This window comes from Maniola jurtina, chromosome 5 (assembly GCF_905333055.1).
Source record: "Maniola jurtina chromosome 5, ilManJurt1.1, whole genome shotgun sequence".
In the NCBI taxonomy this organism is placed as follows: Eukaryota; Metazoa; Arthropoda; class Insecta; order Lepidoptera; family Nymphalidae; genus Maniola; species Maniola jurtina.
In genome coordinates this window covers 1,872,840-1,893,510 of record NC_060033.1, presented here as the reverse complement: position 1 = coordinate 1,893,510, position 20,671 = coordinate 1,872,840, and the positions used below count along the sequence as shown (strand labels likewise).

Genomic DNA, 20,671 nt, shown 5'->3' with positions numbered 1-20,671 from the left:
AGAAGAGCTCGATATTTTCAATCAATCCATACCTACCTATATAATAGATCAATCTGACAAAGGTCACAGAATGAGGTAGTATCAACTTGTTCACTTAGCCTTATCGGGAATTATTATAATAAAAATTTTTCAAAAGAAAAATAAAACCGACTTCAAAAACCAAAAACACTAAAAAGTACAAAATAATTTTTGTTTAGCTACTCGTGTAATGTACCTAGGTATGAAGTCGAACGAGCACATTAAAACAAAATTAGAAATCCAAGAGTGAAGCTTTTTTATTTCACAATTTTTAGTGGCCCCACTGTACTATAATATGCTATGCCCAGTTAAAACCCTACTGTTTACTAATCTATTACACTGATCGCGAGCAATTTGCTCTTATCCATTGAGGAGTTCTGTTCTCCATCTCCGAAGATATTCATGAGGTCTTCACCAAATTTATATGGGACCACCTGCACAGTATACCCTTTCAAACAAAAACAAAAAATCCAAATCGGTCCAGGGGTCTTTGAGTAATCGGGGAACAAAAAAAAAAAAAAAGATCCCGACGAATTAAGAACCTCTTCCTTTTTTGGAAGTCGGTTAAAAAGCTTCGCACATTACACAGTCACGGGTGTCGATTCTACTCCAACTCACAGTAAAGCATGAAATATGAGCTTTAGGTATATCGTACTAGCCTATGCCCGCAAATCCGTCCGCGTGGGTTACACAAATTACAAAACCCTATTTTACTTCCTTAGGGGTTGAATTTTCAAAAATCCAGTAGTTTGAGCTATGCGTTGATAGATCAGTCAGTCAGTCGACAGTCAGTCAGTCAGTCAATCAATCAGTCAGCCAGTTAGCTTTTTCTTTTATAGTAGGTAGGTTTATGTACATATGCCTATACATGGTATAAATCTCACTCCGTGCTTTACTGTGAGTTGAGTCGTTGAGTTGCAGTAGAGGCGGCGTCGAGACTGTGTGCAAAAAAATTTGATGTTATTTTGTTTTTAATGATAATAATGACTATACAGCTGAAATGTAGGTATTTATAATTGCATTTATTCACTGATAAACAATCTACGCAACAGATGTTTCAGTTTTATTATGTAATTTGGCTTGATCATTATGCGCAATGACTAATCAATATTTTTAGCTAAAAATTATTCGTCTTTAAGATGGTCTTTATTTATTTATTTTATTATAGATTATTACAATTTTAGTTAGGTATTTAACTAATAGGAAAAGGTCTTCTCTCATAGAAGGTATACTTATAGGTGGAGTGCGTAATTACTTATGTAGTTAACTAGTTCTGAATATCAATTTTATCTGACAAGCAATTTAAGCTGACAAGCATTTGAATTTTGAACCCACTTAGGACTTGGTGAAGATCCACGCGTTCTGACCACTAGGTACGTTAACGTCGTTTTACCTCAGGAAGTTTTAGGAAAAAAACAATTCTAAAAGTACAGGACTATAGACTTACCTAATTTATTTATTGCCTTAGGCATTGCCGATTCATCCAAAAAAATTTTTCCTTTTTTGAGACGGTTAAAAAAGGCATATCTATGTAAATTATATGTACCTATACTTACCAAGTTTTTCCTCTGAAATGAACATTCTCTTTCTAATAAATTCGCATCAGACTTCTAACGTAATGAAATACGTACCTAGACGAGACAATAATAGACCAAGCAGCCAGTCATTAGAATTCGTCTAAATATTTGGAACTGTTACATTACAAACAATATCGTACGATGTTTATTTACGTTTCGGAGCAATTTCATTGACTCAGACGAAAGGTGTGGCGAACGTCGCCACTTTTCGCTCTCGTGATTCGCAGACTGTTTGCAAACACAAACATGTTATTATTCAAGTATAAAACTAGTTGGTAGACACGCGCCAATCCAGTCTACAATTTACTCTTGCTCAAACAACAAGTAAATTAACTCATTACTTAACTACCTACTTAAAATAAGGAAGTGATTAAAGCAAGGAACATTAATTATACTCTAGGGAGGATTAAAGTGATAAAGATCAAACGAGGCATAAGTTAAAGTGAATGGTGCACGAAGTGGTGCATTGAGTTTGTTTTGATTCGCTGCAGTTGGCAAACCTGATCGCGCGATTTGACGTCATTGTGCTGTCATTGATCTATTTATATTGGTGAATTTTAATTTATTTGCCAGCGTTTTGCGCGAAACTATATTGTCTCGTGAAGATGGTAGCTGGATCTAGACTTGTCGGAGATAACAGTGAAGCTAAAACATTTGTGTGAACATTTTTCTCGAAGTTATTGTCGCGACAAACTGCGTACGTGACTTGGATAAAGACGCTTTGTTATTTTGTACATTAATCGCTGAAATACTTAAATTCAAGTGGTTTGGTGTGTTTAAAACTAATTTAGATTAAGACAAAAACGTTTTAGTACAAGAAAAGTGGTGAAAATGTCGTCGTTAGGTGGACAGTGGCGTGTTATTAGGCACTACCTCTCTATGAGTAACTTGAACGCAGAAGTAGAGAAATTAGTGCAGAAATTCAAGCCTGCTACTCCTGAACAATGGGAAAGTAAGTACAAACAGGTCTTATATTTAATAGCTAATATTTGGACTATATTTACACACTTTCAGCACACTTAGTATAGTGGAAACAAGTGTTTTATCTATTGTATCTTGTTTGTAGGTTAAATAAAATATTTAACAACTTTTGAGCATACAATAGCATGATAAGCACAATGACTTGGGTATATTGTATACATAGTTTTGAAAAGAAAGTTTAATCTTTCAATAAAATGTACATTGAACTCTTGAACTGTGGTCAATGAACTTTTATTAGACATTCATTCCATCCTATTTTTAGAAACTTCAGATGATACAGTATCATTGAATGTCCTTTGAATGTACTTCCTACTTTTACTTTTATTGTTTCTTTAACATCGCAATATAATATGTAACTACTCAACTTATAAATTATTGTTAATAACTTAAGTGATTACTGGGGTCCAAAAGTCTAAAGGCAGCATTATTTATTTAATGCAATAAGAAGTTCATCAAAAAATAAAATAAGAAGACATATTATGTAGCAAACTTTTATTTTCCACAAGCGTTTCTTGTTCCCTTATTAAATTAAGTACCCCAAGCACAGATAATAAATAATTTGCAATATATTGATGCACAATTTACATTTTTAGATTTAATAAAAAAATTTGAGAAAGCAGTCTCAGTGAAATTGACACAAACAATAGACGTTAAAAAGGAACCAAAAGCAGTTGACCATAAAGTGAACTCAACCACAGTAGAAGAGACAGAGAAAATTACAGACAGACAGAGTGGCAAAGAGAAAAATGAACAAGTTGAACAGAAAATATCTCAAGAAGGTCTCACTGTAGGGTCAGAGGCAAAGGAAATTACTTTAGAAGGCCTATGGGAAGGTTTCAAATTAAAGAAGGATCTGCATTTTGGAAAAATCTCTGAATCTAACTGGAGGACTAATAAGCCTATTGTTACAAAGGTTTGTATAATTTTATATATTTTTCTGCTGTTTTTTTTTTTTTGGTCTATGTCTACTACATTGTTGTCATAAGATGATGTATACTACATTGTTTGCCTTTCGATTTTTTTTAAATCATGTGGAGACTCCAGAGCAAAAAATGTCCTAAGTCGTACCTATACCCATTTCTGGCAAGCTATTGCTGTAGGAAAACCTTAATCCACACTAAAGAACTTGTAAGCATTATCTGCTTACAACTTCTTGATTAATGTTTAGTGTAGAATACACTTATTCTACACTAAACATTAATCATGTCTTTCCCTGCAAACTATCTCTGTATCAAATTTCCTCAAAATCGGTTAATTGGAAAAGCTAGCAGAGAGACAGACACACTAACATTTATAATATTAGTATAGTATGAAAGTACATATTATGAACAGTGAAGTTAGGTTTTAAATAATACTTAGATTAAAAACTGTTTGTATGTAAACTGTACCTAATATCAATAATAATGACACAGGTAATCAGTGACCTATTAATTTTTATTGATATCTAATTATTTATCTATTCATCTAATAACAATATGAGTTTATTTGATAATGCCAATAAATCAAATGTAGGTTCATGGACTCATGCCAAACATGTGGCACACATCACTATCTTTGCGTGATTTCTTATCTGTACATAAATATAACATGTGTCTTTGTTTTCAAAAGAGATAACTATGCTAATTTGCAACCTTCAATAACTTAATGATAAAAATGGCAGATTAAAATTTAAACCTGGTCACAGGACTGAACTATACACTATCCACAGAAAGAAGTAGTATAGGGCTCTCTCTGTTATGTAATCCCATACAAATGATAGAGACAAAAAAGCCAAACTATGTTATTAGAATTTTGTTTTGTGGCATGAGAAGGAAGTGTGCAATTTAATAAGTACCTAACAATATAATCACGTTAATATAATGTATGCTTTACACTTATTGCAATAGGGTACAAAATAAAATCAGTATTGGATCATCTGATAAAGCGAATGACATTGAGAAAATCATATTTAATAATCAACAAGGCAAAATATTTACTGTTTATTAAGTATGCATAATCTTGTTTCTAGATAAAAATTGTTTTCATTATATTGGAGTGAAAACCTTATTTAGTTCCAAGAAATAAAATTATTTGTTATAACTATTAAGTAATAAACTGTTTCTTGATAATCTGATATCTTATTTTCTTACAAAATATGTGCACTAAAATTTATTCTTTAAATGTCAAATTCATGTTCTGTCCTTTTTTAGCAATATTAAAAAGAAAAAGATGCAGATACTCTAAATTTAATTTAGAGAAAGACAACAGAATCGGTGCCATAGGACACCAAAGTTTACGTGCCTTTAGATTAATGTGGTTTTTATAATTACATTATTTAATCTTCTTTTGCAGTCGTCCATACATTCTAGAACGGCCTACGTCATATCGGCCATAGTGACAGCTGAGACTCCAGAATGTCTGCTGCGGAGGACGGAACACTTCATAGAGCATTTACAGCAATATCCCGAGTCCAGGGACTATGCTATCAAGGTATGATAAAAGACATTATAAAACTCTAGAATCTAGATAGACAAAGCTCATACAATGGGGATCCACACTGCCAATTTATCGAACCCGCCATAGAGATAGTATCATCTGTGGAACCGGCTATACTGAACTGTCAAACGTGATAGTGACAGAAAATTGTCATGTACACATATACAGCCTTTTTTTTTTTTTTTTTTTTTTCTTATACAGCAGGGGAAATCCTCATGGACACCCACTGGGTAGTGCCGGACTCTTACCAGCTAAAACCCCTGCTGTCTCCTTGTTGGCTGTGTGCCCGCCTCGCAGCCTAAAACACAGCACAACACTTTTGCCCCTTAGTTTACTTCTTTCCCTCCTTTTCTCTTCTTCCTCCTTTTCCTTCATGATTACTTCCGCGTACTTTGCAACAGCAATCCAATTCTCTTCTTTTGCTAGCATCTTTTTAACTACATTTTCTGCTGTTATTTCTCCTATTTTATTCACCAGTTTTTCTCTTTCCGTCTTCCACTTTGCACAGACAAATATGGTGTGCATGGCGTTATCTACTTCGCCGCAGTAAAAAAGTTTTTTTACATATACAGCCTGCATGAGGAAACCTGCATGCCTGAGAGTTCTCCATAGTATTCTCAAAGGTGTGCGAAGTCTGCCAATCCGTACTTGGCCAGCATGGTAGACTATTGCCAAAACCCTTCTCACTCTGAGAAGAGACCCGTGCTCTGTAGTGAGCCGGCGATGGGTTAACCTTGATGATGATGAGTCCATTGTTGGACATAGGTCTCTTGTCTTGTCTTTGTGTACCTAGGACAAATTTTTGTTAAATGTATGGTTAAACTGACTTCACAATAGGAGGAGGTTCTCAATTTGACAGAATCTTTTTTTTTTTAGGAAGGTGCAGTCAGGGCTTTGTTGCGAGTGCAGCACAAAATGAAACACCACACTGATGACGTCACCAAACAAGTCAACGGTATTGTTAATGAGGTAAATGACGTAGTTCACGTACATGTCGAACTAAAAATATTTTTCGATTCCATAAAAGATTTATTTATTAAATTTTTAATTCATCTTATTTTCGATATGGGGATCATTTATTAAAATTATTTGTAGAGATTTGAGCCAAGAATTTGTCAAAATGAAATAGAATAAATAAAAATGGTTGTATGTGTCCACAAGTGTGAAAGAAGCGAAAGTTATTAAAATTGAATTGCTGCTTGGCTACAGTACAACTTAAATCAGGCAAAACCCAATGTTTCATGTTTGACTTTACGAAAAAAAATTTGCACTGCTTAGTACAGTTGAAAGCACAATAAGTTTACTGTGTTTACTTAAATCAATCTTTGACAGTCCATACTCTATAAGTATCCCCTTCTGTATAAGCTAATTTAATATTTTTAAAGCTCTGTAAATTTTAAACCCAAAAAAATATGGTTTTTGCAGGCTCTAGCATTAATGGGTTACACTGGTCCAACAAAGGGTCGAGGCCCCAACATCCTCTCTATAGATGGTGGAGGTATCAGAGGGATCATCGCCATAGAGATATTGAGGCACCTAGAGAGGCTCACCGGCCGCAGCGTGCAGGATATGTTCGATTACATCATCGGAGTTAGCACGGGCGCCATTATTGCCGCGGTCATTGGTAAGTTGAGTAAGGAAATGAAAACCGGCCAAGTGCGAGTCACTCGCGCACCGAGGGTTCCGTACACGGGTATTTTTTGCGATATAAATGCGATGCGACGATAAATCAAAAACTATTATGCATAAAAATAAATAAAAATCTGTTTTCGAATAGACAGGTAAAGTCCTTTCATATGATATCCCACTATGCATAGTTATCTTACTTTGAAAATTTTTTGATTTGAAATTGAAACACATCTTAATTTTTTTGTGATGTAACCACGCGGTTTTCGGATTTTTTCCTTTACTTGTGCTATAAGATCTACCTACCAAATTTAATGATTCTAGGTCAACGGGATATACCCGATAGGTTTTCTTGACAGAAACGACGGACGGCTGGACGGACAGACAGACAGACAACAAAGTGATCTTATAAGGGTTCTGTTCTTCCTTTTGAGGTATGGAACCTTAGAAAGAAAGAAAAATGTTTATTTCTTAAACTGTGCCACACATCACATCTTTTAACTAAGAGTTGGTTATTGAATTGAAAGAAGTCAGTATACATTCAGAGCCTTATACTAACTTCTTAGTACGTAACGTAGATAGAGTATAGAGTTACTGCGCTTTTCATCTCCATACTGTAGAAAATTGATTTATTATTATATTGTTGTTACAGCGAGCGGCGCGGGTAATCTGGACACGGCCAACCACATGTATCACACACTGTCCAAGCAAATGTTTGGCAATACTTCACTCATTGGTGGTAAGTTTTTTCGTACAACTTCGATTTAACATAAGTTTCAATTGTATCTAAACACTAGATTAAAATAGATAAAAAATAAACGATTAGTTGAAAAAGTAGAATTCATTATGACAACCTTACTTTCGAATTTGTAACTTAATATTTTTGTAACACAATATTTTGTTACTTATGTTACACTTCTGTGACAGGTTAACACATAATAGCATTCGTAATTAAATAATACACCTAGGTATATTTCATTTCATTTATTTATCTCATTGCTGTCATGTACATTTTTTAGTTAAAGCTAAATAAGTATAGGTACATGACGCCCTGTCAGGGCATCGCAATTTACAATATATATTACATTTATTATACACAATCATTAAATTATCTACGACAATTATAATCATTATAAATTCATATTAATTTTAATGTTACATTATTATTAAATAGTCTAAAAAAATATATAATATATCCATACTGATAATAATGTAAATACTAAACTTGGGCCTCCGAAATCCAAAAAGATTTTTAAAAACCTAATTAAACGTGGATCTAACGTAAATCCACTGGCATCATCTATTTAGTGTATAATATATTGTTGCAGGTACATCTCGGCTGGTGTGGACGCACTCTTACTACGACACCGACGCGTGGGAAAAGTTGCTACAAGAAAACTTGCAGGATTGCACCCTCACCGAGTGCAACAGGCATAATACACCTAAGGTACGCCAGACAGACAGATAGACCGTTAAGGGTTCCTTTATTCCTTTTGAGATACAGAACCCTAACAATCGCATATGAGCTTAACCGTTGCTGCAGCGTCGTTGGTGCCCTGATTTTATTACATGGAAATAGTAAGCACCGAGTCACATTAGCGCTGTCGGACGCTGAATTGTACAGATTCTGTTTTTCCTTGTATCATTAAAAATCTCAATACTCTTATTCCACTCACCACCCTTTCTTGCACTAAATGAATTAGTAATTCACAATCAGTCTCTTCCATGATCCATTTCATATTTTTTTTGTATTGGTCATAAAGTTAGGACTGTGTTTGTTCAGATGGCGCTAGTATCATGCGTGGTGAACTCCGGGTCCCGCCTCGCGCCGTTCCTGTTCCGCACGTACGAGTGCGGGTTCCGCGTGCGCTCCGTGTTCGCGGGCAGCTCGCGCGCCAAGCTGTGGCACGCCGTGCGCGCGTCCGCCGCCGCGCCCACCTACTTCACCGAGTTCCGGCTGCAGGGACTGTTGCATCAGGTAACACGAGCTTACAGATGCCGCCTAGTGTCTTTAATCAAAGATGGCGCTAGTGTCTTCATTCAAAGATGGCGCTAGTGTCGTTATTCAAAGATGGCGCTAGTGTCCTCATTCAAAGATGGCGCTAGTGTCGTCATTCAAAGATGTTGTTCAATACATTAATCAGCCTGTTTGCGTCCACTGCTGGACATAGGCCTTACCAAGAGCGCGCCACCACATGATCCTTCGTCTTCCTCATCCACCCACTGCCCGCTATCTTATGGTCGTCCGTCCAGCGGGTTGGAGGTCGTCCTCCACTGCACTTGCTGATACGTGGTCTCCAATCCAGAACACGTCTGCCCCAGCGGCGCTAGTGTCTTTTTTTCAATCTTTAATTTTAGGAGTGGTTTCCTTTCGGAACATGTCACTCCGTAATATCCATTAAATTACCTACTTTCGTAAGGCCTTCTTGATACACTAGTGTCTTTATTCAAAGATGGCGCTAGTGTCTTCATTCAAAGATGGCGCTGGTGTCTTCTTCAGAGATAGCGCTAGTGTCTTGAAGCTGGAACCTATATCTACTCCTCCTCGCTCAAGGCTTTAGACTAATCGTGTAATCTGTACTATTTATGATAATACAAAGACAACATTTGTCGTACAGGACGGTGGTATAATGGTCAACAACCCGACCGGGGTCGGACTCCACGAAGCCAAACTACTGTTTGGAGCGGACACTATCAAAAACGGCACAGTGATATCCGTGGGCACGGGCCGAGCGCTCAACAAGCATCTGGACTACCAGCTCATGAGCAAGGGCCTGGCCAAGGAGTCCCCTGGGACCAGCTGGAAGGACAAATTCAATAAAATCCTGGACTCTGCCACTGATACTGAAGGTATATAACTTGATACACATTCACTGCTGGATGTAGATCCCTTTAGTGACTTTCACACCTTAAAACCAGTGATGTCCTGTTGTTGACTCATTTTAATCCAATGAATGGAATGATCTATTTTCCTCTTTTCGTTGCGAGGTCAAAAAATTAGGCTACCGGTAATGTGAAATCAAAGAAAAATAGGCGATTTATAGGCTACCTAGCATAGGCCTAGACTATCAGTGACGTGGAAGCTTCGACGTTTTGTTAAAAGTTCTCTAACTGTCGTGAACTGTGGCGTCTTTATAAACAATCGCAATTGAGGGTAGTTCATTAACGAGAATATTACTATATTCTCGTATTATTAACATGAACCCGGCTCGTTTGTTTAAAATATTACAAAGATATTTTTTCTTTCTACAGGTGTCCATCTGGTGATGAACGATTTGTTACCACCGGGTAACTATTACCGTTTCAACCCCCCTCTAATGGAAGAGTGTGCCATGGACGAAATCAACCCCCAGAAGCTCCAGAACATGATCACAGACACCATGGCCTACATCCGCAGGAACCAGCACAAGTTCGAACAAGCGGCCGCTATGTTAGTGAGGAAGAGGACCCTGTCCCAACAGATCGTGGACTATGTCCACTACAGGTCCCAGTTGATGGGCATCTCTCACGCCAACTGACGGTTTGGCAATCGGCAAGAGTTTGACACTTGCTGATTTTGCTGTGAAATTCGTGTGTTATGTTACGTAAAGTCGTAAAAAAGACAGGGAATTGGTCTGTTGCGTTTTTGTGGCCATATTGGTATAAAAAGAGCATAAAAACGTGTGTCGTGAGTTAGAAAGGGAGAAATGTTGTTAGGAAATTATAAAATACCTGTAGTAACCAGCACAAGTTCAAATAAGCAAGCGGTGGCTATGCTGTTGAGGAAGGAAACTGTATGCTAGCAGATTATGGACTAGTCCACTACGGGTTCCAATTGATGGGCATCTCTCACGCCAACTGACGGTTTGGCAATCGGCAAGAGTTTGACACTTGCTGATTTTGCTGTGAAATTCGTGTGTTATGTTACGTAAAGTCGTAAAAAAGACAGAGGATTTGTCTGTTGCGTTTTTGTGGCCATATTGGTATAAAAAGAGCATAAAAACGTGTGTCGTGAGTTAAAAAGGGAGAAATTTTGTTAGGAAATTATCAAATAGCTGCAGAATCCTGCACAATTTCGAATAAGCGGTGGGCTATGCTGTTGAGGAAAAAACTCTGCCAGCAGATTGTAAACTATGTCCACTAAAGGTCCTAGTTGATTTGCATCTCTCACGGCAAGAGTTTGAGATTTTGCTGTGAAATTCGTGTGTTATGTTACCTAGAATCAAAAAAGACAGAAAATGTGTCTATAAAAGTGTTTTTGTAGCCATGTTGGTAAGAAAGAGAGCATAAAAACGTGTGTCGTGAGTTAAAAAGGAGAGACTTTACAAACTCACGACATAAAAACAATGTCGTGAGTTTGTAGGGTTTGATAAAGAGGAATTTTGTTTAGAAATTGACAAGAGTTTTGTAAACTTGCAATGATGTAGGGTGAAATTCGATAGTTCGAAAAAATTTTATTTTTATTTTATTTTTTTATTTATTTAAGTTTTTTAGTTTTATTAAGTAATTTGTGACGATTTATTTGCGTGAATTGTTCTAATTTAATCTTCAAACTGCAATTCGAAAGATCCGAGCTTAAAATATTTTAGCTAAGGATACTTTCTGTAGAAAATTCGAGAAAGGCTTATTAAATTAATGAATTTCAAATTGATAACTTGAGAAATTAAATTGGTCTATAAGAATCGATAGTCGAAAGAAATAGTTTTTTGGTGTTTTAGAGCTAGGTCAGACATGCGGATATAACGCGCGGATGCAAACCATGCGTTTTGAATCGTCATATAATTTGCCTTAGGGCTAACACAAACAAACGGAGTGGAGTGGAGTCAATCTTTTTATAACTACCTATTTAGGTATTTTACATTTTTAAGGTAATAAATTTTCAATACCTTAAAAATGTTATGACCCAAAACAATATTTCAAGAATAAAATGTCGGCAAATGCCTACTGGGTTTGCAAGTTGCAACTCTCTCTATCGTACAATATGGAGAAGGCCGAGATGCAGCGTGAAACAGATAGCATTTTTGAAAATACCTACTCTCACCCGCGTTTTGTCACTAGATGATAGTCTTAAGATACGTGCGGTTTAAATCCGCGCGGTTTCAGACGGATCTAGCTCTGATTAGATAGGAGTTGATCTCTGGGGTAAGTTCTAAAATAAGGGTAAATCTTGTACATATCTCGTAAATCTAGTTCTGTCATAGGATTGGATTGATTCTGTGAAGTTATTCTTGCATTTATCCACCTTTTCCCGTTATAATTAATTATATAAAATAATATTAATTGTGTTTATTATAATAGGGTATTCTATGCGCCTTAAATAGTTATTGTGATATGTTACGATTAATTCAGTGGGAAATGTTCTTAGATAGACGCCAGGCGTTATTATGCGAACATCCATAGTGCGGATATGCGAATGATTTTTGCAGATTAATAGAAAAATAAGTTTGTTATAGCTTTACATTTCGTTAAATATTATTATTTTGTAGTCATTAGCAAATGCAGCTTTAAATATAATCATGTAAAATTTGCATACCTTTAGGCCATGAATCATAAAAAATAAAGCTTTAGAAATGAAATTTGTAATTAAATATTGTTAACTTAAGATTTTTTATTGTAATATAAGTAATAATTTTAATAGGTTATTAATAATATTAAAAAAAATGTATCGAATATTTAAAAAAAATTCGTTAGTAGGTTAGTCTTGTTTACATTAATGTATACATATATTACTAAAACTTGGGATCAAATCACATTGAGAGAGAGATGAAGCGATACGACGCCTCTTTCAAGGTAAACCGAACTCTTATCTCTACCACGTAATGTACATATTCGTGAGTCGTATTGCTTCGCGTCAACTCTGCCGCACTGTGGCTTGAGCCTTAGGTTGAAATCTATAGAGACTCTCGCTCTTTGACTTTGCTTAGACATAAGTTTCAGTTAAAGCGAGATAGATTTATGCCAGCGGTATAACGCTGTCTCGTTTTAACAGTGTCTTGTGTTCAGAGTGTTCTTAAAGTTTGGCGCAATCTGTTCATACTGATATTGCAATAAGTCACTACAAGATAGTTTTTCTTTACGCTATAAAATAGCTTATTTATATCAACTTTAAACATTCTCGTCTATTATTATCTTTACCTATTATTAGAAGTATAATTAATAATGTTGTCAAAATATATCAAAATGTATGAATACTTTTAAGAAAAAATCCTTTAGGATTTAGCAGCTTACCTAAATATTATGTACAATGTAGTAAAAAAAATGACTTGCCAAAATTGGGAAGGCTTCAAGCTAGTACAGACACAGCGGAATTCGGTGGACGCAAACCGCAGGTACCTACCTACTGTCCGCACGGTTTGCATCCGCACGGATTCGGCCGTGTCTGAACTAGGGTTTAGTTCGAAATGTTTCTTTTATTTTGGCTGCTATAGCAAATGTATATAAAATATACAGCTAAAGGATGGCGATAGACTGTAGGCTGTTTTTCTAGTCATTTGTAATTTTATCAAAGAAATATAACAGTTAAATAAAATACACTTTTGTTTCATTTTCAATCTGTAATTTGTCTTTTGTCCATTAAAGTTGCCTTCAAACTACGGAAATATAATATAATATATAAATATCGCTCACCCTACTTTTAAATGTCACTGTTCACACTTAGATGTAATATTATTATATCTAACAGTGTGAACAGTGACATTTAAAAGTAGGGTGAGCGTTATTTATATATAATATTCCGTAGTTTGAAATCAATTTAACTATAATATTATCGGCAATCCATTTAATATGAAAAATAAAACCATGGTAAATTGGTTAACCCAATTTTACCAATTTTGATGAAATTTAAAAGAAATACTAGTTAAGTAATATCCGAATCTCTATTAGATAATGGATTCGGATAGAAATCCGAAAGTTGTCTGTTTGTTTATTTCATGTAAACTACTCAACTGCTAACAACGGACACTAAACTCTACATAAATAAGCTGGCTGTAATCCTGGGAAAATAAAGGGTAGGTATTTGTGGAATTTATTCGCTACTAGCTGATACCCGCGACTTCGTTCGCGTGGATGTAGGTTTTTTAAAATTCCCGTGGGAACTCTATGATTTTCCGGTATAAAAAGTAGCCTATATGCTAATCCAGGGTATAATCTATCTCCATTCTAAATTTCAGCCCAATCCGTCCAGTAGTTTTTGCGTGAAGGAGTAACAAACATACACACACACACACATACAAATTTTCGCCTTTATAATATTAGTGTGATAATACTCTTCACGCTAATGTGCATTGCTCCTAAGATGATCCTAGTCCTACAATGTGTTTAAACCCTTACGAAGTGTGTGCAAGAAAAAAGTTATGAAGTCAAGGTGTGACAGAGATAGAAAGAGTAGGAAGATTCTAGAGTCGTGATGTAATAAGCTCGTTACGGTATAACTTTCACTTGTTCAGTCATAACTATACACGGATCACTACGACTTGATGTTTGATAAGTTATCCATACTAATATTATAAATGTGAAAGTGTGTCTGTCTATCCGTCTGCTACCTTTTCACGGCCCAACAGTGTAACCGATTGTGACGAAATGTACAGGGTTAGCTTATATCCCGGGGATGGACATAGGCTACGTTTTATCCCGGAAAATCAAAGAGTTCCCGTGGGATTCCTAAAAACTCATCCACTTAACCGATTTGTATGAAAGGTACCGAAGTAGCTTGCGTCTCTGTAATCGAAATAGGCAAATCAAACAGTTCCCACGGGATTTTTAAAATCTAAATCCACGCGGACGAAGTCGCGGGCATCCTCTAGTTAGGAATAATGATTGTTTTTTTTAATAATCATATTCTTTATTTGCTTTAGTACAGGTACAAAAGGTGGTATAAAGAGTACATAATGAGTTCAATGTATTAGGCGCAAAATTTTTCTAAATAATAGTAGGTAATAACTAATAAGTGATGAAAAAAACTCTCGCAAATTTTATTATGCGCGAGAAAATCCTTTACCAGGATAAAGATAGAGGGCAATATGCTGTGTAAAATTTTAAGAATTCTTTCAAATCTATCCTAACAGAAGTTACCCTGGGTCGGCGAGTCTAACTCGAACTTGGCAAGTTTTTTATAAAACGGATGGTTCGAAAAAACATCATTAAGTACTAGTTAGTATGAAAAGCTTTAGTCAGAATGAAAAGCTATACTTTTACACAAGTATCAAAACCGTTTACGAACTCTATAACAATTGGTAGCAGGTAGACCTTGCTACCGTGAGTTCGCTGAACTTATTTCGAACTCATGTAGCTAATTATTACTTATCCATTAGGCTTTACCTAGTTATGGAATGTGACAAAATATATGCGTTACAAGGTCAAAGAAACAGAGGCTCTGGACAAGTGGGTCATTAGGAATCGTTAAGAGGGGTCTCTCCGTCACTTACTCCATACAATCGTAGTTCCAATTTCATTTGAATATTAAGCAACCAAAGTCCATGAAATTTTGCAGACATAGTCTAGAAACCAATATCTATGCCTGTGGTTTTCTAGATTTCTGTTAAAATATTCGGTTTCAAAGTTACGCGGTCTTAATTTACATACAAATCTTTGAGCCCCTATAATAATTTTAATACTACATATTTTTAGAAAAACCTAAAACACCACAGACATAGATATTAGTTTCTAGAATATGTCTGTAAAATTTCATGGACTTTGGTTGCTTAATATTCAAATGAAATTGGAACTACGATTGTATGGAGTAAGTGACGGAGAGAGGCCTGTTAAGCATTCAAGACACACTTTCCCAACTTCCCAAGCCAGTTTTATAACCGCTACATTCACCGACGCACGTACGACGTAGAAGTTGTCTTCGAGTGTTTAGATTTTTTTAAAGTTTGAAGAAAAAAGTTTTGTTATTTTTGTTTAGTTTGGAGGCAAATTATTTCAAGAATGGAAAAGTTTTGGAGGTTTTTCATTTTCACAGTGAGTAAATAAATTAATCATTTAGTATTTACTTAAATTAATTTTCGGAAATTCTATGTTCGGATTAAGTAATTTAAGCGAATGGGATTCAAGGATTTACATATTCTTTTAGAAGTTGGTATAAAATTGGTTAGAATTTTTATTCGCTTGAGATATTTTTTAGAGCGAAGGCAACTATTTTATGTCGTTTTGCTATTCGTCAATAGACGGCAGTAACTTAAAATAATGTTCTTGCCACTCCACACGAGATGGCGGTAGGTATAAACATTTTAATGAATAATAATGTTATATATTTGGGATTTAGGCAGTTATTTTTTTTCATAAAAATACTCTTAATCCTTTTACATATTTTTAAAACCTATTATCATGTCGCGTCTCGGCGTGACTCAATTCAGTCGGTTAGCGTCGCGCTTAAGTGCAACGCATACCAGCAGAGCCGAGACGCTGTCTATCTTGCAACTCAAACTAAGCTTTATTTACTTTGACATAAGGGCGGCGGCAGTGCGTTACAAGCGGCTCAAAGCAAGCCTTCCGCCATCAGTTTTATCTTCCACTTTTAATATAGGTAGGTACTATTGAAGGGTGAAGTGGACAGATATCTTCTAGGCAAGCGCGCTCTATCTAATACTGCATCATTACTTGCCAGCAGCTCTGATTTTAGCCAAGAGCTAGTCTATGAATTTAAAAATTTCCTTCATCAGTCGTAGATTAGTTTCTACTACAGTTATAAGATTAATTAATGAGCTAATAACCATTAATTCCAGCTCGTCGTACTCTTGTCGATGCTGATGGCTGCAGAGTCCATCGTGCCACAGCCAAGAGCACCTAACTTCCAATACTTTGAAAGGTAAAACCATAGAATAAGGCTGAGATATTTAAGGCCACTTTGACTTTGCTCAGACTTAAAATACCGGTAAAAGGAGACAGCGTTATATCGCTGGTATAACTAAATCCATCTCGTTTTAACTGAAACTTAAGTCTAAGCACAGTCTAAGCAAAGCCAATATTCAAGTCGTCTCTATAGATTTCAGCTTTTGGCCTGAGATCTATAGTGTACCTACTTTGTCTTTGATCAGAGAGACTTAAGTGAGACATATTTATCCCAGCGATATACGAGTACCTAACGCTGTCTCGTTTTAACAGTGTCTAAGTCACAGCTAACCCAAAGTGCGCTCTTTAGATCTTGACATTTTAGACCTCAGCCTACTGATTTGCTAACTCAGTGTCTTAAACTGAATGCTAGCCACCAAGCTCATTTGACATTTATTTTTAATCCATTGAAGGTTTTCTACGATAAATTATTTTAACATTAGTCTGTGCAATGTAGAATAGTCCAACCAATGTCAAACGATCTGGGTGGCTATCATTCAGTGTTAGACAGTTACCGAATCACCACGCTGTGGTAGGGTGGTAACTAACCACGGCTGAAGCCTTAAGACTAGACAAAAACGCGTACGAAAAGTCTTTTTACCTGAGACCCATGAGTAGGTAAAGATCTGAGATCAATACTTTTAATATCAGTATTAAAAGTATTGATCTTTGATCATTAATGAAAGTGATACTTTGATCTTTAATGTAGGCAGGTATTATGAACTATGTAATCAATAATTATGTAGCTAGAACGTAGGAACTTAATCGATTTTATAATATTAATCTTTAAATATATCTAATGAATACTAATGATACCTAAGCAATTTACCTACAATTCATTAAATTACATTAGAATCATACATAATGGCAACAAAAACAATATGCTTTATTAAAACATAATTGATTGTATACACTAATCCTGATTAAGACTGTAAAAATGTTTTTCCTAAGTTTAAAAAGAAGTAGGTACTTATAAATTAGAATCTGGGTTCTAGAAGTCTGGGAGCACATGTTTGGGAAATCGATCTTTGCGGCATTTTTCGTTGCATTTTTTTTTAATTGAAAATTATCTAGTTACTGTACAAATCATGCCGGATCGCATTTAAAAATATAGACCGTTGCGTTGCTATAAACTTCGAATTTGTTTCCACAAGATTTCTATGAAAAAAATGTTTTTATTTTCCAGGCCAAAGTATCGGTATCCATACTACGACGAGAATGGCAAAGGAAAACTGCTATATGGCTACGGAGGTCCCGAATTGTTTCAATACAAATCCTACTCCCCTCTTGAAGGCATTCACTAGTCAATAAAAACAAATAGTTTTTTTTTGGGATTTGTAGTATTTTTTGTATTTTAAGTAGGTAATATAGTACCTACTCCGTCAAAAATAAGATACCTAATTTAAGATTTAAGACGCGTATCTTGAAAATTGTGTGAAAATTAATATTTTGAAGAATCTATGAATTATTTTTCTACGGTTTTCATTTTCTTTACGAGATAAATAATACAAGTCTAATTGTTTTTTTAATATTACGAGGCTGATGTAAAAACATTGTAAATATTTTAATTATAATGTAACTATTAAAAGTTATTCATTTTTTTTTTTTTAACGCAGTAGGTATACAAAACTTGCCAATATTTATTTTTGGTACAATTACAATCTTTCCAACGAACATTGACCATATTATTTTGATGACCTTTTTGACCGCCTTGAAGGCAGAGGTCGCGAATTCAATTTCCCTATTAAACTTTTTACCTTCTGAAACTTAGGTTCGACGCTTACCTATGGAGTGGAGTATCGTTTATATTATAACATGTTAAACATGGCATACGGACTACTAGTTATCACCGCTACATACCCAGTACCGAAATTGGTATAATAAAAACAAACCACGGAAGAAATGATCGCTATACAAGGTAAATCTTATAATCTTTATAATAACAACTCAAATAGTTATTAAAATACACATTGGCTCCACTCCACTCTGCAGGTGAGCGTTGCGCCTCATACTTACCTACCTATTTATATGCCTGCGTTATACATACACATTAATAATATTATACAAATTATATTAAGTATATAGTCTTCATTATAGTAAAATGGCAATGAGAAAAAATCCTGCACATTTTTTTTTTACATATTTTACACTAAAAATATAAGATAAGGTCGCCCTTTGTTTTTTTAAGTGTATCCTGTATTCTTACTCTTTGTACTTAATTGTTTAATTATAATAATAAAAAATAAAAACATGAAACTTACTTCCTGTAGAGTAAATAATATTGACCAATAAGTTATTAAACTTTTAAGGCCAAGGTCTGTTTTCGAATAATAACGTTAATATTTCACTTGTCCACATTTAAGAGGCGACATTGTGACTGTGGTTCTAGAAAGGAAGGTAATGTTTTGGGTGTATGTATGTTTGTAAAGTAGGTAGGTATGTGTAAAAATTGCTCGGTGTCGCCTGCAGCCTAATCGAGTGGATAGATTTCAATCAGGAACGAGGTATTCGTTTTCAGTAGTGACGCTGGATAGGTGATGTCATAAAAAACCGACCAAGTGCGAGTCAGACTCGCGCACCGAGGGTTCCGTACTCAGGTATATTTCCGACATTTTGCACGATAAATCCAAAACTATTATGCGTAAAAATAAATAAAAATCTGTTTTAAAATGTACAAGTAAAGCCCTTTCATATGATACCCCACTTGGTATGGTTATCTTACTTTGAAAATACTACTTAATTATTAGTTCATGAACACATTTTAATTTTTTTGTGATGTAACCACAAATTCACGGGTTTCGAATTTTTTCTTTACTTGTGCGATAAGACCTACCTACCTGCCAAATTTCATGATTATAAGTCAACGGGAAGTATCCTACAGGTTTTCTTGACGGACGACAGACAGACAGAAGTAATCCTATAAGGGTTCTGTTTTTCTTTTTGAGATACGGGATCCTAAAAAAATTGAGAATTTTTACCGTTTAGTTTTCTCGCTTCGCCAGACCTTAAGAGAACAAAAAGGCCTTTAAATGCTAATCCTTGAAACCTGTTAGCGCGTTCAACAAAACTATTTGTTCGCGTAAACTGTAATACAATTTATGTTTACCATATTTCATACGAGCCTAAACGCCTGTACTTCCTGCTACTGATCATTCTTATACAACGTCTCGCAAAATTAAAACCTATTTTTAGTTTAAAAAAAATGTTATTAAAAATATTTTTCGTGCTAGCAACACTGGTTTGTTACGAGTGCTTACCGTTGTTTTCAAGTTTTTGGGCGCCATTATTTAACCCGCGTATATTGAATTATAAAGTTGACGTCCCTTTCAACCCGGACGCGGGGAAAAAAGCGAGAGAGGAATATAATAACAAATATGGGTACAGAGGAGAAAAACTGATCACCGACTTTGGAAACGGGAGAGGACCGTCGAAAGATAAGGTAGAAGTATTTTAGACTGCTATTTAGTAGGGTTCCGTTGTACAAGGAATCCTTATACTTTTGTCCAGCTTGTCTGTCCGTCTGAGTCCATTCCATTCTTTAAAAATCCATACTAATATTATTTATAAATGCGAAACTATAGCTGTTTGCTAGCTTTTCACGGCCCAACAGTTTAACCGATTTTGATAAAATTTCGTACAGAGGTAGCTTGCACCCAGGAAATTGGCATAAGAAACTTTTAATCCCGGAAAATCAACGAGTTCCCATGGGATTTTTCAAAAATCAAATCCACGCGAACAAAGTCGCGGGCATTATCTACTAAACTATAAGAGCTGTAGGTAGGTAGGTACAGTTGAAGCACAGTTAAAGATTTCCGTTAGGTACCGCTATAATTATGAGAATTTAGAAAAAAAAATAGATTTCGATTTAGTTTTGCTTTTCATTGTGGTTAAAATTTATCGGTAACCATAAACATTAGCTCCAACATGCAATCGGACCTAAATATCAAAAACTTTATTTTCAGGATTATGGTGAAGTGAAGTTTTCCTACACTTACAGTGGTGTTAATAAAAATGAAGATACATATTCACCGTAAATACTTAATGATTAACTTAACTTAATTTTTGATGTTTGTAGTTTTGTATAGACTGGAAAATATCTTTATTTTGCCTTCCACTTAATTATTTAGTCTATGCTTTTTACTAAAGCGTTATGGAATGTTTCAGGCTGACCTAAAAGTGCAAAT

The 20,671-nt window shown here is 35.3% G+C and overlaps 2 protein-coding genes across 2 annotated transcripts; both read left to right on the top strand.

The window, feature by feature from the left end:
- Positions 1–2,008: 2,008 nt before the first annotated feature.
- On the top strand, positions 2,009–13,187 carry LOC123865450 (calcium-independent phospholipase A2-gamma-like). Its single transcript, XM_045906488.1, has 10 exons — positions 2,009–2,547; positions 3,170–3,489; positions 4,908–5,045; positions 5,928–6,020; positions 6,477–6,675; positions 7,330–7,416; positions 8,006–8,124; positions 8,461–8,655; positions 9,296–9,527; positions 9,930–13,187. Exons 1-10 carry the CDS (start codon positions 2,427–2,429, stop codon positions 10,193–10,195), a joined length of 1,770 nt encoding a protein of 589 aa, XP_045762444.1. The 5' UTR covers positions 2,009–2,426; the 3' UTR covers positions 10,196–13,187.
- A 2,239-nt stretch (positions 13,188–15,426) lies between these two features.
- LOC123865490 lies at positions 15,427–18,041 on the top strand. Its single transcript, XM_045906553.1, has 3 exons — positions 15,427–15,617; positions 16,382–16,464; positions 17,674–18,041. The coding sequence occupies exons 1-3, from the start codon at positions 15,585–15,587 to the stop codon at positions 17,789–17,791; spliced, it is 234 nt and encodes a 77-aa protein (XP_045762509.1). The 5' UTR covers positions 15,427–15,584; the 3' UTR covers positions 17,792–18,041.
- Positions 18,042–20,671: the final 2,630 nt, after the last annotated feature.

Coding starts and splice junctions, on each gene's coding strand:
- LOC123865450 (XM_045906488.1), top strand. CDS start 2,427: ATGTCGTCGTTAGGTGGACAGTGGCGTGTTATTAGGCACTACCTCTCT. Junction 6,021..6,476: donor TCAACGGTATTGTTAATGAG/GTAAATGACGTA, acceptor TGGTTTTTGCAG/GCTCTAGCATTAATGGGTTA. Junction 8,656..9,295: donor TGCAGGGACTGTTGCATCAG/GTAACACGAGCT, acceptor TTTGTCGTACAG/GACGGTGGTATAATGGTCAA.
- LOC123865490 (XM_045906553.1), top strand. CDS start 15,585: ATGGAAAAGTTTTGGAGGTTTTTCATTTTCACA. Junction 15,618..16,381: donor GGAGGTTTTTCATTTTCACA/GTGAGTAAATAA, acceptor CATTAATTCCAG/CTCGTCGTACTCTTGTCGAT. Junction 16,465..17,673: donor AACTTCCAATACTTTGAAAG/GTAAAACCATAG, acceptor TTTATTTTCCAG/GCCAAAGTATCGGTATCCAT.